General features: G+C 45.4%; 1 protein-coding gene across 1 annotated transcript in view; it reads left to right on the top strand.

Moving 5' to 3' along the window:
- The window catches only part of LOC120933215 (carbohydrate sulfotransferase 9-like), a 56,132-nt gene that overhangs the window by 15,649 nt on the left and 23,158 nt on the right, over positions 1-17,325 (top strand). Inside the window, exon 2 of the mRNA XM_040346299.1 lies at positions 9,448-9,596. Coding sequence (XP_040202233.1) covers positions 9,494-9,596 — 103 coding nt within the window. The 5' untranslated portion in view covers positions 9,448-9,493. The remainder of the gene's footprint in view (positions 1-9,447; positions 9,597-17,325) is intronic.

Below are 17,325 nucleotides of genomic sequence, written 5' to 3'. Positions count from 1 at the left end.
GAGGCGGGTTTACGGGTCTGTGCACCGACCCAGAGAGGCAGCTGGCTGTGAGAGATGTCGGCTGCCATGAAGAGAAGTGGATGCGGATTGCAGGACCCCAGGCACCCGGCACAAGCCTCGGGCAGCAGCTACTGGTGCCAGGGCTAGTGCGGACCTGCTGGGCCAAGTGCTGGAACTTATTCTGGCACTGGTCTCAAGTTTGGTTCGCTGGGACTCCAGGATTTACATCAATTCCCGGGATGTTCATGGCGAATCCGGGACAGTTGGGAGTATGTCCAGCAGGGTCCACCTCCTGGTTTTTATCTTGGCATAGCTTCTGCCTGAACGGGGCAGGACAGCTTCCTAGACCACTTAAGGCCTAACTCCCAGCCCAGAGCACATGCTAGGCACCACACATGCTATGGGCCTAACAAATCAGATCTGTCCACCAGTACCTCCCCAGCCACAGCCTGGTGGAAAAGAGACTCACATCATCATGGACCAATGGTAATAAACCTCCTACTGGTTGGCTGAAGGAACTTCAGATATTCACAACTCAGTTTTACTGTGGCATCTCATAATTACAGTCTACAGTGAAATTAGGGTTTATAATTTTAGTACAGGAGATCAGCCAGTACAACAAAAGAAACAAGAAATATGGGGGCTGTGGGGATTTCCCAGATCCATTTGTAACAATAACTTGCTTAGTAGCCCTTTAAAGGCCAATGGGTGAACATAAAAACTCCCCTGAATTCAATACAAATAATAAATTATAACCTACCGAATTTGGGTCAAAGCAAATTCCGGGTCATTGCTAACTTAAAAGAGGTTGTAACCCTTCTATTTTTTATACAGAATTTTAAAAAAATACCTTTTAGTTATATGAAGATTATTTTTTAAATCCAATTTTTCAAATTGTTTAAAAAAAGACAATATTTGGTTGGATGGCATGAGAAATGTAGACTTACGTATACACAGAAAGGAACTGGCTGCTCTGGTCAATGTAGATAGATCTTCTTTCTCTGGTATATGAACCCGCTTATGCATTATTACACAATACAAGTTTGGTGTGTTAAATCCAAATTAACTGAATGGGGAAAGCACAGAGTCTCACTTACATAGCTTTGTGAAAATGTCTACGTCAATTTAAGCAATAACTTACATTTCCCTTTATTTCTCAGGTTGTTTTGTGAAATTGTGCCTGAGAAGGCGTTAATACTTCACGCCTGGGTAGATCATGTTAGGAATTCCTGATCCTCTGTCTATGGGATTGTGTTGCAAATATTACCTTAATCTCCAAACACTGACATTTGAAGAGGAAGTTTATTCTGCCTTTCTTAGCTTCTCCCAATCCCCTCCCCATCTAACTGGTAATAAGATACAAAAAAAAAATTCTCTATGCAATTGAGGTCCAGCGATGTGCATGAGAGCCTTGGGTTTCCAGGGACTCTCCCTCCTCATTGGCTGAGACAGCAGCTGAAGCCAGTGAGCCAAAGAGGAGAGAGAGGGGACAGGGTCCAGAGCGGGGACACGCAGAGCAGTGGCTTGGGAGTGAGCCTGTTTTCAATACATACCTTGTTTAAAATCCAGTGATGTCATCATTGGGTCTCTGTGCTTCTCTTTGCAATATAAACAGATCATGGCTGGTGGGGTAAGGGGTTGGGTGCTGTACATTAGGGTGACCAGACATCCCCGGTTTCAGGGGACAGTCCCCAGATTGAGCACACTGTCCCCGGGCCAAGTCTGTCCCCAGTTTTGTCCCCAGATTGGATTTGAACAGGGGCTGGGGCAATTTCAAAGACAGTCAGTGCAGAATAAAAAAAAAAATCTGAATTACCCCCCCCCACTCTGCCGCTCCTAGTAGCTTGGGGGGAGGGGGGTGTATTTTTTCCATTATCTGTGCCCCTTTCTGATGATCATGTGCTGGTTGGAGCGGAGGGAATATGTCTTCAGTTTCGGTGCATGCCCATTCAGCTTCGCTCATGTGTTCTTCTGCATTGGCTCAAGTCCCGGCCAGCCACCTGCCTATCTCCTTCCCTGGCAGAGTGATCTTCTTCCGCTCCCCACCCAGTAGTAGCCCAGGGCCCGGAGAGTGAGACTTGACAGGCAGTGAGGCGGGCAGCGGTGGCGACGGGCAGAGAGTCGATGATTGCCACCATTACTAGTAAAAAAAAAAAATATGTCCCCGGATTTCATTTTAAAAATCTGGTCACCTTACTGTACATGCACCCACCTAGTTTAGAGCAGCCTTCTAGGTAAATTTAGTCCGGCTCCTCTATAATCAGTGGAGTAGGGGTTGATAGCTAAGGGCTGCTCAGGGTTTCATAGGCTGTTGTTCTGTTGCTTCCCTGTCTTATAGAGGCTTCTAGAAGCAAATTAGGAGAGAGAGCAGAACAGACAGCATGAATATTTCAGCCAATCCCTGGGGAGGTGTGCCCAGAAGGTGAGGAGATATAGTCTGAGGCCTGGACAGCAGTGTATAGTGTTCCTGGGTCCATTCATGCAGGAGGAGACTCCTGTGCAGGGGTTTTACCCCTCTGGTGCAGGATCCTTGAGAATGCTTTGAAGAAGACACAGAGGTCCCAGGCCAACTAGGCTTAGCTGGGGGGCCTATTGGCAAATCTGTGTCCAGGGATCAAGTTGGATCAGGAGGAAGCTGGTGGGAAAGAGTCCAGTTGTCCTGTGGAGGTGTGAGTCTACATCTCCCTTACTAGGAAGAGCCTGGTTATATTGGCAAGAGGTAACCGACAATCCTGTGGCTATGTGAGTAGAAGACCCCTGTGTTAAAGGTGAGTGACAGTGTGTAGCTTTTAACTCTGGAAGGAGTAAAGGTTCCCAGCAGCAAAGAGATCCTGTGGGACATTCAGTGTGTACTGTGCAGTCCGTAACTGTGTACAAGTGCATCCAGAAATCGAGGAGTCTTTCAGTTTGCAGTTCCTTGGAGTATGCCATGCTCCTAACCTTATTTAAGTTCATTGTTCCTAATGAAAACCCTAAAAAGAACCACTAGACTATTTTCTGAGCCAGTGGAAGAATAAAGGAAATGCTATGTGCCTGGCTGCTTGTGCTCAGAATGGGAAGTAGGGCCAAGTTCACCAGCGGCTCCTTAGGGGGTGCAAAACATTTGTTTTCTTAAAGCATCACAGCACCCTGCCTCAGTACTCTTTGGAAGTGCTCTCATTTTTGATACAAGCAGGGGGCTACCTCTTGGGAGGTGTTGTGCAAATAAATGGATTGATGGGTGGGTGTCAGTCTGGAGGAGTGGGCGTTTCTAGGCAGACTGCATTCCCCCAAATGTGATGCTGAGCTTTCGAGACTGAAAGCACGATCTGTGCTTGGTTAACTGCAGTAGAGGGTGGGGGAGACATTGCAGTCCAATAGATCCCAGATGTCTCCTTAAAGAGGACCTGTCACCTGCCTATGGGCAGGGCTGGCAGCCTTAGGCCTGGGGGGCAGGTGCAGTCAATTGGCATATTGAACCGCCAAATCAAAATAAAAAAAAAATGGTAGCGGGCAGTGGCTGCCGGCCATAAGTCAGGGCGGCCTGGGAGGCAATTGCCACCATGCCCCCCGGCCCAGCCCTCCCCTGCTATGCTGTGACATAGAGGGATTTTTAGCTCCCTTGTGATTGCAATACAATTAAACGAATATTTGTGAATGCATGCATAGGTACTGCACGTGTATGTAAACTGTGATTGTGCCACAAATGTTGGAATGAGAAAAATAATTCTAGGACCATAACTCATGGTTAACTCTAAATGTATAACTTGCAAAGGCTTTTAAAGTGTCACCTAAATTATAAGTACCATATTTTGTTGCCATTTCACAGTTGCACTCAATTTTGAGTCTTGACATGCTTGGTATCTATTTACTCAATGCAACCCCATCTTTTGTATTTTACCAAACAATTGGGTAATATATTGTATCTGTGTGCACTAACATGTATTTATTGTATTTTTTCATAAAAATATGTGCAAATGTGGTGCAAAATAAAAACAGTGCAACATCCATCATTTTTTTCTCCAGGATTTCTGATTTAAGAAAACATATAGGGCCAGATCCTCAAAAGAGATACGCAGGCGGATCTGCTGTTCCGCCTGCGTATCCCTGGGCCAGATTCAGGAACATCAGCGGATCTTTGGTCCGGCGCAGTGCATCTTTTTTACACTGCGCCGGAGCAGCGCAGAGAGGCATGCTAGTGATTCAGGAAACTTTTTTCCTGTCTCTTGCCCCGGCGTGGCGGATTTTACACGGCGTAAGGCGGTGTAGCGCGGCGTAAGGCGGGGTAGAATAAAATGGGTGGTTTCCTATGCTAATGAAGCGGGGAGCGTGGCGCAGGGGTCACGCCGGGGCGCATCTTAGACCGCACATGCTCAGTGACATCCAGGGGTAAATGCCCCAATCTGCACATGCTCAGAACTGCGCCCCGGCGTGATCCCTGAGCTCCGCCGTCCCACTACCAAAGCCCAGTCCCTGAATCAGCCCAGACTTCCGCCCTGCAGGTGCAAATGTACTGAAGCTTTTTTTTTCCAAGCTAGGTGGTTTGCATTGTGGTGGGGCAGTTATGGCTGATGAGGAATCCTCAGGTGGGCGGATGACCAATTTCAGCCCAGAGGAGAGGGCTGTAATTATTGAGGGCCTCTCCCAACATGGGGACCGCCTCTATGTGTTGTCCAGCAAGTGTTGTTGCTCAGGTCGTTTGTAACGCTGCTGCTTTAGCTGCTCTCCAGCTGACCTCTGCAAGTTTGGTGTAAAGTTACCCCTGCTTTATAAAGGGTAACTTTCCGCTGCAAACCAGAGTTACACGCACCGGGAGTAGCCTGCGCCGGCAATTCGTAATTTGCTGAATCGGACCAACTCCCTCATTTGCATATTTAAAATAGAAAAACCAGGGCCGCGCTAGTTCAGACCAGCGTAAATGGGCGCCCACGCCGCACCGGCGTGGAAAGGTCCAAACGAAAAAAAAAAATCTACGTTACGGCGTAATATTGTTTGCTGAATACGGCGCGGAGATACGCCGGCGCAAATTGGCATTTACGCCGCGCATCTCAGTCTACACCGGCGGAAATTGTTCCTGAATCTACCCCCCTGTTTCTATCTTTGGAACTGATCCACAGAATCAGTTTCCAAGAGATAGACAGAAGATCCGACATGTGTAAGGGACTTACAATGTCGGATCTTAGGATGCAGTACCGCATTCGCCGCTGGGGGCATTTCGCATCGAAATGCCGCCTCGGGTATGCAAATTAGCACTTACGGAGATCCACAAAGCTTTTCAGCTTCGTTTTTTCTCCGTAAGTATTAAGTTGCATGTGTAAAATTAGGGCTGCTTTTACAAAGTGTAAACTGTTTACACCTTGTAAAAGTAGACCCTTCTTACCCGGGACGCTGTTATTTTTTTTTTTTTATTTTTTTTTTTCGCCGTATCTTTTTTTTTCCCCGACGCAATTTTTTTGACCCGGCGCGATTCACGGAGCTCAGCGTAACGTAATTTCGCGCTATGCACGTCGGGAAAATGACGTCACGAGCATGCGCAGTACATCCGGCGCGGGAGAACGCCTAATTTAAATGGGACTCACCCCCATTTGAATAGGAACGCCTTGCGCGGGCGGAATTTAAGTTACACACCCGAAAATTTCTAGGTAAGTGCTTTGTGGATCGGGCACTTAGGTAGAAATTTTGCGGCAGTGTAACTTAAATCAGAATATTTAAGTTACGGCGGCTCTTTGTGGATCTGGCCCATAGTATCTATTGATACGCCACGTAAATTCTAGGATGCGCCAGCGTATCGTCTTTCTGTATTCAGAAAGCAAGATACGCCGAAATGTGGCTAAGATACGACTGACGTAAGTCTCTTACGCCGTTGTATCTTAGTTGCATATTTACGCTGGCCGCTAGGTGGCGCTTCCGGAGATTTACGCGTAGAATATGTAAATTAGGTAGATACGCCTATTCAGAAACGTACGTCCACCCGGCGCATTGTTTTACGTCGTTTACGTAAGGCTTTTTCCGTAAGTTCCGTAAGGGCTTTGCGTAAGTTACGTTCACGTCGAAAGCATTGACTATTTGCGGCGTAATTAGGAGCATGCGCACTGGGATACATTCACGGACGGCGCATGCCCCATTCGTTAGAAACGTCATTTACGTGGGGGCACACTTAATTTACATAAAACACGCCCACATCTTCCATATTTGAATTAGGCGGGCTTACGCCGGCCCTTATACGCTACGCCGCCGTAACTTCGGGCGCACAATCTTTCTGAATACCATACTCGCCTCTCAAAGTTACAGCGGTGTAGCGTATAGGAGATACGCTACGCCCGCCTAAAGATACACAATTGTATCTGAATCTGGCCCATACTGTTTATTTCTCTAACAAAAAATGCAAATTTTAACATATGTGTAGCAAATTTTAAAATTGACATGGACGCAAAAGGGTTAAAAATGCAGCATCCATGTATATGTGTGTGTGTATATATATATATATATATATATATATATATATATATATATATATATAGATAGATATATATTCACACACACAGCCATGCTAATGAGGCGTGACCCCATGCAAATGATGGGCCAAGTGCCATACAAGTACTTAAAACGAACAGCGCATGCGCCGACTCGTGGACGTATCCCAGTGCGCATGCTCAGAATCACGTCGGAACTACTCCCTAAGATACGACGGATCACTGCCTACGACGTGAACGTAACCTATGCCTATGCCCAGCCCTTTGGCGCATATTTATGCCGGCGTAGCGTATCTAATATATGCTACGCTGACATAGCGCAGAGAGGCAAGCACCGAATTCACAAAGCACTTGCCTCCCAAACTGCGCTGGGTTCTCTCGGCGTAAGCCCTTGTAGGTGGAAGTTGGGGTGAGCCATGCTAATGGGGCGTGACCCCATGCAAATGATGGGCCAAGTGCCATACAAGTACTTAAAATGAACGGCGCATGCGCCAACCCGTGGACGTATCCCAGTGCGCATGCTCAGAATCACGTCGGAACTACTCCCTAAGATACGACGGGTCACTGCCTACGACGTGAACGTAACCTATGCCCAGCCCTATTCACGCACTACGTAAACGACATAAAATACGACGGCTGTGTTCCGTGGTCCATACCTTAGCATGAGTTGCACCTCATATATGGGGAATAACTTTACGTCGGACGTACGACTTACACAAACCGCGTATATTATGCGCCGGGAGCAAGTACGTTCGTGAATCGACGTATCTCCCTCATTTCCATATTTGAATAGGAAATCAATGGGAGCGCCACTTGCGGCCGGCGTAAATATACGTCCACGATACGCCGGCGTAGGAAAGTTATGTTGGTCGGATGAAGCCTATTTTCAGGCGATTCTCAGTTAATGGGCACGGCGCATAGATACGACGGCGCATATTTACACTTACGCGGCGTATCTAGAGATACGTCGGCGTAAGTGCTTTGTGAATCCGGGCCATCTTGTCTACAAGAAATGTTTGGATGCTGTGTATAAGGGGATAACAAAGTATTAATTGGCAAACTTTTGGACATTTTATATTTTTAGATGCCATTATCCCCAGTCTGTTAAACTCAGTAAAGGAACTAGAATTTTCAAATGGCAGGCTGATGTTTATTTTCTGAGAGGGACTGGTATTCAGTTTGACATGAGAGATGTAACTTGGCATAAGGTGCCCACGTTTATTCTCAGAATTGTTTATACCACATAATAATAGTACAATTAAGAAAAGTATTCGAGCAGATCAAATTTCCTATGTGCTTGGAACAGCTTTAAATAATGATTTGACAGCTGAACAAAAAGTTTTATTTTTGAGTGCTGTAGAAGGTTGCGCAATGCTGGGAATTTTCCCAGAAACCAGAGTATTGAAACCAACAATTATACTCTAATGCTAGCAAAAACTGAAATTTCCTTCACTCAAGCCTGTGTAAGCTAGCACACAAATTAAAAAATTTTCTTATATGCAAATATTGTATTTGGCTTTCACATATATTTTAAACTGTTGTGCAATAAAAACTTCTTCATTTTTAATGCAAATTGTTAAACAGTGCCATTTTGGTTACTTTTTTTTGCAGGCTAGCTAGTAGTAGAACCTAAGGGGTTAATCCTCTGCGTTGTGTAAAAAGGTTGCTTGATCCTTTCTTCTCAAATCCTCCCCTTCTTCCAAAGTCCCCAAACAGAGGCTAGGGGACCAAGCCTTTGTTCTATGGGAGAGGCTAGGGTACAAGCTGCACATGCTCAGTTTGGTATATAAAAACTCCTCGTACAAGCTTTAACCAGACACTGACAGAAGTCATAAGACTGCTGTAATTGCTGATGAGAAAGGGTATTTAGCAGTTTATATTTAGTAAAATAATTGCATTTCCATGTACTGTGTTCTGTGGGAGAAATGATATAGTGAATGCAGGGTCCTGGGTTTAGTAACACTTTAAGACCTGTACATAGCAACATGGGGCCTCTATGTATCAGACTTGTTTTTCAACCTCATCCCATAGATGCTTGATTGGATTGAGATTTGGAGAATTTGTAAGCCTAAGTCTATACCTTATTGGCACCAAGTCATGTTCTTTTTACACTGTGGGAGGTTTTAGTGATCTATGCTTTCATTATAAGTTAAAAAACACACCTGTATGGAACCACCATAGAGAAACCTATGAACCCTTAAAAGAATGATTGCTGTCTGAGCACCATCCAGTTGTGTGGTTTGGGGGTGATTCCAACAGGTTTCAAATATAAACTTAAAGCATTTTTGAAATATGTAATAAGAAACATCTGCACTTGGGCTTGATATTATAATAAACAGGGAAAACAGCACACACTTAAATTTGTGATACCAAATTTAAAGGACAAAAATACAAAAAGAATAGCGCTAAACCCATACAGAGTGCAATTGATCAGAATTACCCAAATAAATAAATAAATAAATAAACATTATATGAAATGTGTAAAAAAAAATGCATTACCCACACACAGGCCAATCTATGAGTCATAACAAATTGGCATTCAATTTACCAGTAATTAAAGTACATATAATAAATCAGAATTCCATTAAATAAAAGTACATATGATAAATAAACAACACATCTAGTGCAAATACCCCATACAAAGGCCAATTTATAGGCGATGACCAATATTTAGCCAACTATATCAATATATGTAAGAAACAGTGTCCATAAACCAATAAATGCCTCTTCCAGAATGAATTATCCAGCTTGAACACTTCAAAGTGTTATCCTAAACACTTCGCAAAGTACACATTTAATATTTTGAAATATCTCTTCTATTCCAATAGCTAGAAAATTGTGATAGTATCTACTGAAAATTCTATTGATCAAAGATCCAAAAAAAATAAAAATTCTGTAATTTGTCGTTTGGACTTACCGTATAACCATGCACAATCCTTTGAATTTCTTTTGGGAAAATACGTTCAATAATTCTTTTATTTTTTTGTATTTCCAGAGTTTTTGTACTGAAGATTTGCCTAATACCTGTGCACCAACCTAACATGAAACACGTGACTCCTAAAAAGTTATTTCTATATGCAATCTTCTCTGTTTCATGTGTCCTTATTCTGCACATTAAATGGACCGAATTCTACAGTTTCATTTGTAAGTAGTACTGGCTAATTATAAATAAAATACATGTTTTTAATCAGTTCAAATGCTTAAAACTATTTCATAATGAGAGCCCCTACCTTTGTTCTCCTTCGTCATTAAAAAAAGAAAGAAAAAGAAATAGGGTAACATTGCTGTAACGGCTACCCACTGGTAGTGAGGGTCTCAGCCGTTTGAGACGTCCTTTTCCCTGGCAAGCTGCGATATGCAGGTACCGCCGGTATATCCCATCGAACGCCCTTCCAAGAAACGAGACGTGCTACGTTTGAAGGGTCAAGCAGACTCACTTTATTTGGCATATTTCACCTGCTTATATCTGGTTACAACTGTTACAAGAACAATGACAGTTTCCGCCCTCCCCTTTTCCCAGTAGGGGGCTTCAACACAGACCCCCTGAAACAATGACATCTCCTTGAATTAATCACTTGGCCAGTTTCTAGACGCTTCGGCACCTCACCCCACTTAACATTTCCTGGCCAGGCACATAGAATTCAATTAACCTTTAAAACAATTATCACTCACACATAATCCCCATCAGCATACACCTCACAGGGGGGCTGTTTACCTGCACACAAAGAGGGTTCATTAGGTATGCGAAGGGAACATTAGCATTCCAGCAATGAAAGAGACTTGTCCAATTAACCCTTTGAGCTCAGAATACAATGTGGTACATCCATTTGTGACAAGCCATGCAGTTCCTTGTAGTCCCCCTGCACGAAGATTTTAACTGTCTCGGCAGCATGCATGTGTCCGTTACACTACTCCCCCTTTGTGGAACACTCCGGCAGACCCGGATTGATCCTTTTCGGATCAACTTGGGGATGTCCGGTCTGCTGTTAGGGTAAAAGTTCCGTTTGCCTGGACAGTCCGTCGGCCTTCCCATTGGCTTACCAGGTCGGTAGCTGATGGTGACGGTGAAGAATAGAATTCAATTCTGGAACAGTCACTTGTTTTGCTCTCTCAATGGCTCCCAAAACCTGTTGCTGATGCTCTTGGGACAGATACGGCACCACCTGGATGCAAATCCCATTTAATCTTTTGACAATTTCCGCCTGTTTGTGCATTTCAATGTTCAAGCCACGGGACATCTCATAATACGTGACATAGTGCCGTTGCATCTCTGATTTCTCACTGGCCAACTTGTCACATTCCCATTTTAGACTGTGATATTGTGCCGGATCTACAGTACATGTCGGGGAAGGTAGTCTTACCCGGTTCTCAGCAGCAAGCGGGTTGATTCCAGCAACGCGGGTGGTCCCGGGACAAGCAGCAGCAGGTGTAGGTAAATAAGCCGAAGTCAGAGGGCCAATGTCGTTGCCCAGCACCACCTCGGCAGGTAGGTTGTCCATGATACCAACTGTGGTCTTTCCTGACCCGGCTCCCCAGTCTAAGTGCACCCGGGTGGTGGGTACGCGAAATACAGCACCCCCTGCGACCCGGACGGCAACTGTGCGAGTGGACACGTTCTCTGGCTTTACCAGATGTTTTTGAATCAGAGTGATAGTAGTCCCGGAATCTCTTAAGCCTTGTGCTACTTGTCCATTCACTCGTACCTCCTGACGGTGATGCTGACGGTTATCCGGAGAGGCCGCTTGTATTGGGTCTGCCTCATACCAAATTCCCAGACATTCCTCAGGGCCCCCCTCGGTCTCCAGGCAGTGGGCCGCAGAGGGACGTGATGGAGTGACCTCTGTGTTGGGTGTTGTGCGTCTCCAGTTGTTATTTGTAGCTCTCAAAGGGCAATAACGAGCAATATGTCCCGTGTCGCTGCAGTGATGGCACGTCACCCTAGGCGAATCCCGGGGGTAGTTGCTAGGCCCCTGAGGACGTGGTGGGACTGGAGCCCGAAACTCTGGGCGTGGGGTGACGGTTGGAGTACGCGGTTCTACCTTCTGAGCCAGCCGCGTCGTACCCTGGCTTACTTTCCTTGTCTCCGCGTACTCATCTGCTAGCCGAGCCGCCTCGTTTAAGTTAGCGGGACGGCGATCTCGTACCCAGTCTTGTATGTCTGCGGCCAGGTCTTGGAAGAAATGTTCCATTAGGAACAGCTGCAATACTTCCTCCCCGGTGTTGGCCTTGCACCCTTGGACCCAAAGGGATGCCACCCTTTGTAACTGGTTGGCCCATTCCATGTGGGAGTCCACAGCCATCTTCTTGGACTCCCGGAAGCGCCGGCGGTAGGCTTCTGGCGTTACGGCATATCGGGTTAGCAGCGCCTTTTTAACTTGCTGGTATTGTAAAATATCCTCTGGAGCGAGAGCCCGAAAGGCTTCGTTGGCTTTGCCCGACAGTTTCCCCGACAAAATAGTGACCCATTGGTCTGGTGGTACCTGGTGTAGTGAGCACTGTCTCTCAAAGTCCGCCAAATATCCATCGATTTCCTCCTCACTTTCTACAAAAGCTTTAAATGCAGTGAACGGTATTTTCTTTCCTGTAGCAGCGGGTGGGGGGGTAGGAACTGCAGGTGTAATGTGCTGTCTCGCTCTTACCAGTTCCAGTTCTTGTCCCCTCTTCGTTTGTATTTCTTCCCTCGCTTCCCGGAACAGCTGGTTGATTAGTTCCACGGACGTTTCTGGATACAAGGATAATCTCCGCTGTACAATCCCAGTAATTACATCTTCTTCGCTGACCGGTGCAAGGGGCTCCGTTCCTTCCATGGATCCATCCATTTCGTCCAGCTCCAGCAGGTCAGCTATCAGCTCCCTCCGTGGTCTGTTGCTGGCGCTCCTACCACGAATCTCCAGTAGATCTTTCAGTGTGGATCTTTTCAGCCTGGCGTACTGCGACTCCATTCAGAACTTGCTCTTTGGATAAAAGGACCATCCCACTACTGCCAACCAATGTAACGGCTACCCACTGGTAGTGAGGGTCTCAGCCGTTTGAGACGTCCTTTTCCCTGGCAAGCTGCGATATGCAGGTACCGCCGGTATATCCCATCGAACGCCCTTCCAAGAAACGAGACGTGCTACGTTTGAAGGGTCAAGTAGACTGACTTTATTTGGCATATTTCACCTGCTTATATCTGGTTACAACTGTTACAAGAACAATGACAGTTTCCGCCCTCCCCTTTTCCCAGTAGGGGGCTTCAACACAGACCCCCTGAAACAATGACATCTCCTTGAATTAATCACTTGGCCAGTTTCTAGACGCTTCGGCACCTCACCCCACTTAACATTTCCTGGCCAGGCACATAGAATTCAATTAACCTTTAAAACAATTATCACTCACACATAATCCCCATCAGCATACACCTCACAGGGGGGCTGTTTACCTGCACACAAAGAGGGTTCATTAGGTATGCGAAGGGAACATTAGCATTCCAGCAATGAAAGAGACTTGTCCAATTAACCCTTTGAGCTCAGAATACAATGTGGTACATCCATTTGTGACAAGCCATGCAGTTCCTTGTAGTCCCCCTGCACGAAGATTTTAACTGTCTCGGCAGCATGCATGTGTCCGTTACAATTGCTTACATGCTTACATTAATTTTACAAACTGAGACATTGACATCTGGACTTGGATTGTATCTCTTCTGTTCCTTTTGCTGTGTCAGTAGTATAGTTGTGAATGACCTTTTAAAATACATTCAAACTTCAGGAAACAGGACAGTAGCTCTGATTTTAGTAAAGTATGTAAATACAACCAATTAAAACACAGAAAATAAAGAAAATAGATAAGAACTGTTCTATAGTTCCAATCTCAGTCTTAAAAATATTGTAATTGGTGTTCTTCAATGAATACAGAAAAAAGAGACAAGAAAAGCCAGGCTCCCTTTCTGTGATGTCGGGAGAAAAATCGAGAGCCATTTACCATCAATTACTAGCTATAATTCTATAATCCTTCCACTTTATAAAACTCTGGTTATACCACATCAGGGTATTCCATCCAGTTCTGTTTAAAATATATACATAACCCCCTAATAGCGCTACAACATGGTATAGTAAGACACAGTAGCCCAGATCCAGAGAGAGAGTACGCCGGCGTATCTACTGATACGCCGGCGTACTTTCAAATTACCCGCGTCGTATCTTTAGTTTGAATCAAACCAAACCTCAAACCAAGATACGACGGCATCTGGGTTCGATCCGACGTCGGCTTTTTCCGGTGTACAGTTAAAGCCAGTGGCGGCCCGTCCATAGGGGCGCCCGGGCGCCGCCCCCCATCACACAGTCAGTAAAAAAAAAAAAAAAAAAAAAAAAAAATTTTTTTAAATCTGTCCCTTTAAGAATTTTTTTTCCCAAAAAAGGGCCTTATGTCCGCGCGCCGGACGCCGGGAACAGTCCTTTAGGAGTAGCGCCACGTCTGTGCAATCACGGGATTGCAGACGCGGCGCTACATTGGCACGAAAAATATGCCTTTGTGGCGCTCTCCATCGCGCCACTTGCTTCTGGCGCGATGGAGTGTATTGTTATGGCCGGGCGGGTGCATACACTGTCTGTGTGCACCCGCCCGTCTCTGTGCTCGTTCCGACGTCACTGGGAAAACCGGAAGTGACGTCGGGTCAGCTCGAGCTCACTGCGCCCGACCGAGGAACAGGTAAGCCTGCCTGTCTCTACATCGGCGGCCGCTTCACAGCAGCATCCAACCCCTCCCGCGATTGCCACTATCGTATTTCCACAATCGTATTCGGCGGCCGCCAGCCCCCCCCCCTACTTATTCAAAGTTTCAAATTTTTTTCTATTGATTATTCGTCGGCAGCACCCCCCCCCCCCCGCTTATTCAAAGTGTTTTTTCTATTGATTATTCTTCGGTGGCACCCCCCCCCCCCGCTTATTCTAATTTTTTTTTCTATTTAATATTCGGCGGCCCCCCCCCCCCGCTTATTCTTAGTCTTTTTTTTGTAATATGCTTAATCCAATTTCTTTTTTATATATTTTTTAATATTGTTTTTTTTTATTTAATATTAGTTAAATATATTAAGATTATTAACAGTTTATTTTTTGTATTTGATTCAATTTAGCATTAAGTATAAAAAAAGTTTTTTTTTTAATAACTGGGGGGGGGGGGTGGTCTGGTGGGGTAGTGTTACCGCCCGCTGTAGTGTTACTTGTGCTGTAATGAATTTTTACATAGAAAAGAAATGTTGTTAATAAATGGGTAAATGAATTTAAAAAAAAAGATTTTTCCAATAACGGTTATTAAAAAAATCTTTTTTTTATAATTCATTTACCCATTTATTAACAACATTTCTTTTCTATGTAAAAATTCATTACAGCACAAATAGCGTCCGGTAACACTACCCCCCCCCCCCCCCCAGTTATTAAAAAAAAAACTTTTTTATACTTAATGTGCAGGGAAAATATCGGCCGTCAACACCACCCCACCCCCCGCTTGCAAATTGTCCTGCGACTTGGGACTGGAAAGTTGCAGGATAAGTTGGACCCGATGATTTCCAATGAGAACTGTTCATATCTGTGCAACTTTGAAGTAGTCCCTGCATTACTTTTGTCCCACCTTGATGTGACTTGAGGTCCATAGACCTCCAGAATACATAGGCATTGCTTCAAGTCGCTGCAAAATCGCACCAAAAAATTGTGGCAGAATCTTGCGACTTTCAGGCTAATGCAGTCTGAAAGTTGCACAATTCTACTGCAATTTTGATGTGACTTAAAGCAATGCCTGTGTATTCTGGAGGTCTATGGACCTCAAGTTGCATCAATGTGGGACCAAAGTAATGCACAGACTACTTTGAAGTCGCACAGATATGAACGGTTCTCATTGGAAATCATGGGGTACGACTTGTCATGCAACATTTAAGTCCCAAGTCGCAGGACAAGTAATTCCTGCAGTCTCTGGTAATCTTGTGCAGTATGTCCGCAGTCTCTGGTAATCTTGTGTAGTATGTCCGCAGTCTCTGGTAATCTCCTGCAGTATGTCCGCAGTCTCTGGTAATCTTGTGCAGTATGTCCGCAGTCTCTGGTAATCTTGTGCAGTATGTCCGCAGTCTCTGGTAATCTTGTGCAGTATGTCCGCAGTCTCTGGTAATCTTGTGCAGTATGTCCGCAGTCTCTGGTAATCTTGTGTAGTATGTCCGCAGTCTCTGGTAATCTTGTGTAGTATGTCCGCAGTCTCTGGTAATCTCCTGCAGTATGTCCGCAGTCTCTGGTAATCTTGTGCAGTATGTCCGCAGTCTCTGGTAATCTTGTGCAGTATGTCCGCAGTCTCTGGTAATCTTGTGCAGTATGTCCGCAGTCTCTGGTAATCTTGTGCAGTATGTCCGCAGTCTCTGGTAATCTTGTGTAGTATGTCCGCAGTCTCTGGTAATCTCCTGCAGTATGTCCGCAGTCTCTGGTAATCTTGTGCAGTATGTCCGCAGTCTCTGGTAATCTTGTGCAGTATGTCCGCAGTCTCTGGTAATCTTGTGCAGTATGTCCGCAGTCTCTGGTAATCTTGTGCAGTATGTCCGCAGTCTCTGGTAATCTCCTGCAGTATGTCCGCAGTCTCTGGTAATCTCCTGCTGTATGTCCGCAGTCTCTGGTAATCTTTTGCAGTATGTCCGCAGTCTCTGGTAATCTCCTGCAGTATGTCCGCAGTCTCTGGTAATCTCCTGCAGTATGTCCGCAGTCTCTGGTAATCTTCTGCAGTATGTCCGCAGTCTCTGGTACTCTTGTGCAGTATGTCCGCAGTCTCTGGTAATCTTGTGCAGTATGTCCGCAGTCTCTGGTAATCCTGTGCAGTATGTCCGCAGTCGCTGGTAATCCTGTGCAGTATGTCCGCAGTCTCTGGTAATCTTGTGCAGTATGTCCGCAGTCTCTGGTAATCCTGTGCAGTATGTCCGCAGTCTCTGGTAATCCTGTGCAGTATGTCCGCAGTCTCTGGTAATCCTGTGCAGTATGTCCGCAGTCTCTGGTAATCCTGTGCAGTATGTCCGCAGTCTCTGGTAATCTCCTGCCCATTTCGAGTCCTTCATTACTAACAGTGTCATATTTTAGTTTGTTTGCACCGATCTGTAAGGCTGCACTATATACCATGATTTGTGATGCTGGGGCTGTATACTCTGTGCTGTGACGCTGAGCTGTATACTCCTGACATTCAGTGGAAGCAAGTGGAATACAGGGGACGGAGTGGTGGATTCTATAAGGGGTGTGGCTTATGAGAAGTGGGAGGGACCAAATGTGGAAGGGCGGGGTATTGCGCCCCCCCATCATAAAACTTCACCAGCCGCCACTGGTTAAAGCTTGTATTTTGCGGCGTATAGTTAGATTTGCCATGTTAAGTATGGCCGTCGTTCTCGCGTCAAAATTAGATTTTTTTATTTTTTTTGCGTAAGTCGTCCGTGAATCGGGATGGACGCAAGTCACGTCTAAGTTAAAAAAATTACGTCGTTGCGACGTCATTTCGCGCAATGCACAGCAGGAAATTTAGAAACGGAGCATGCGCAGTTCATTCGGCGCAGGGACGCGCTTCATTTAAATGAATCACGCCCCCTAATCGCCGATTTGAATTCCGCCGCCAGAAATACACTACGCCGCCATAACTTACGGCGCAAAATCTTTGAGGATATCAAAGAAAGTCAGGTAAGGTACGGCGGCGTAGCGTATCTCTGATACGTTGCGCCTATCCATTTCTATGTGGATCTGGCCCAGTGTTCTGTGAAAAATAGTATAAAAAACCCAGTGCTGCTGTCAACCACTTGGAAAATGGGCAATAGGACATACAAACAAAAAATGCAGCGCACATTAGGTAAAATTGTAATATCACTTTATAGTCTAAATGAACATAA

This window comes from Rana temporaria, chromosome 3 (genome assembly GCF_905171775.1).
Source record: "Rana temporaria chromosome 3, aRanTem1.1, whole genome shotgun sequence".
In the NCBI taxonomy this organism is placed as follows: Eukaryota; Metazoa; Chordata; class Amphibia; order Anura; family Ranidae; genus Rana; species Rana temporaria.
This window is presented reverse-complemented; position numbering and strand designations above follow the sequence as displayed.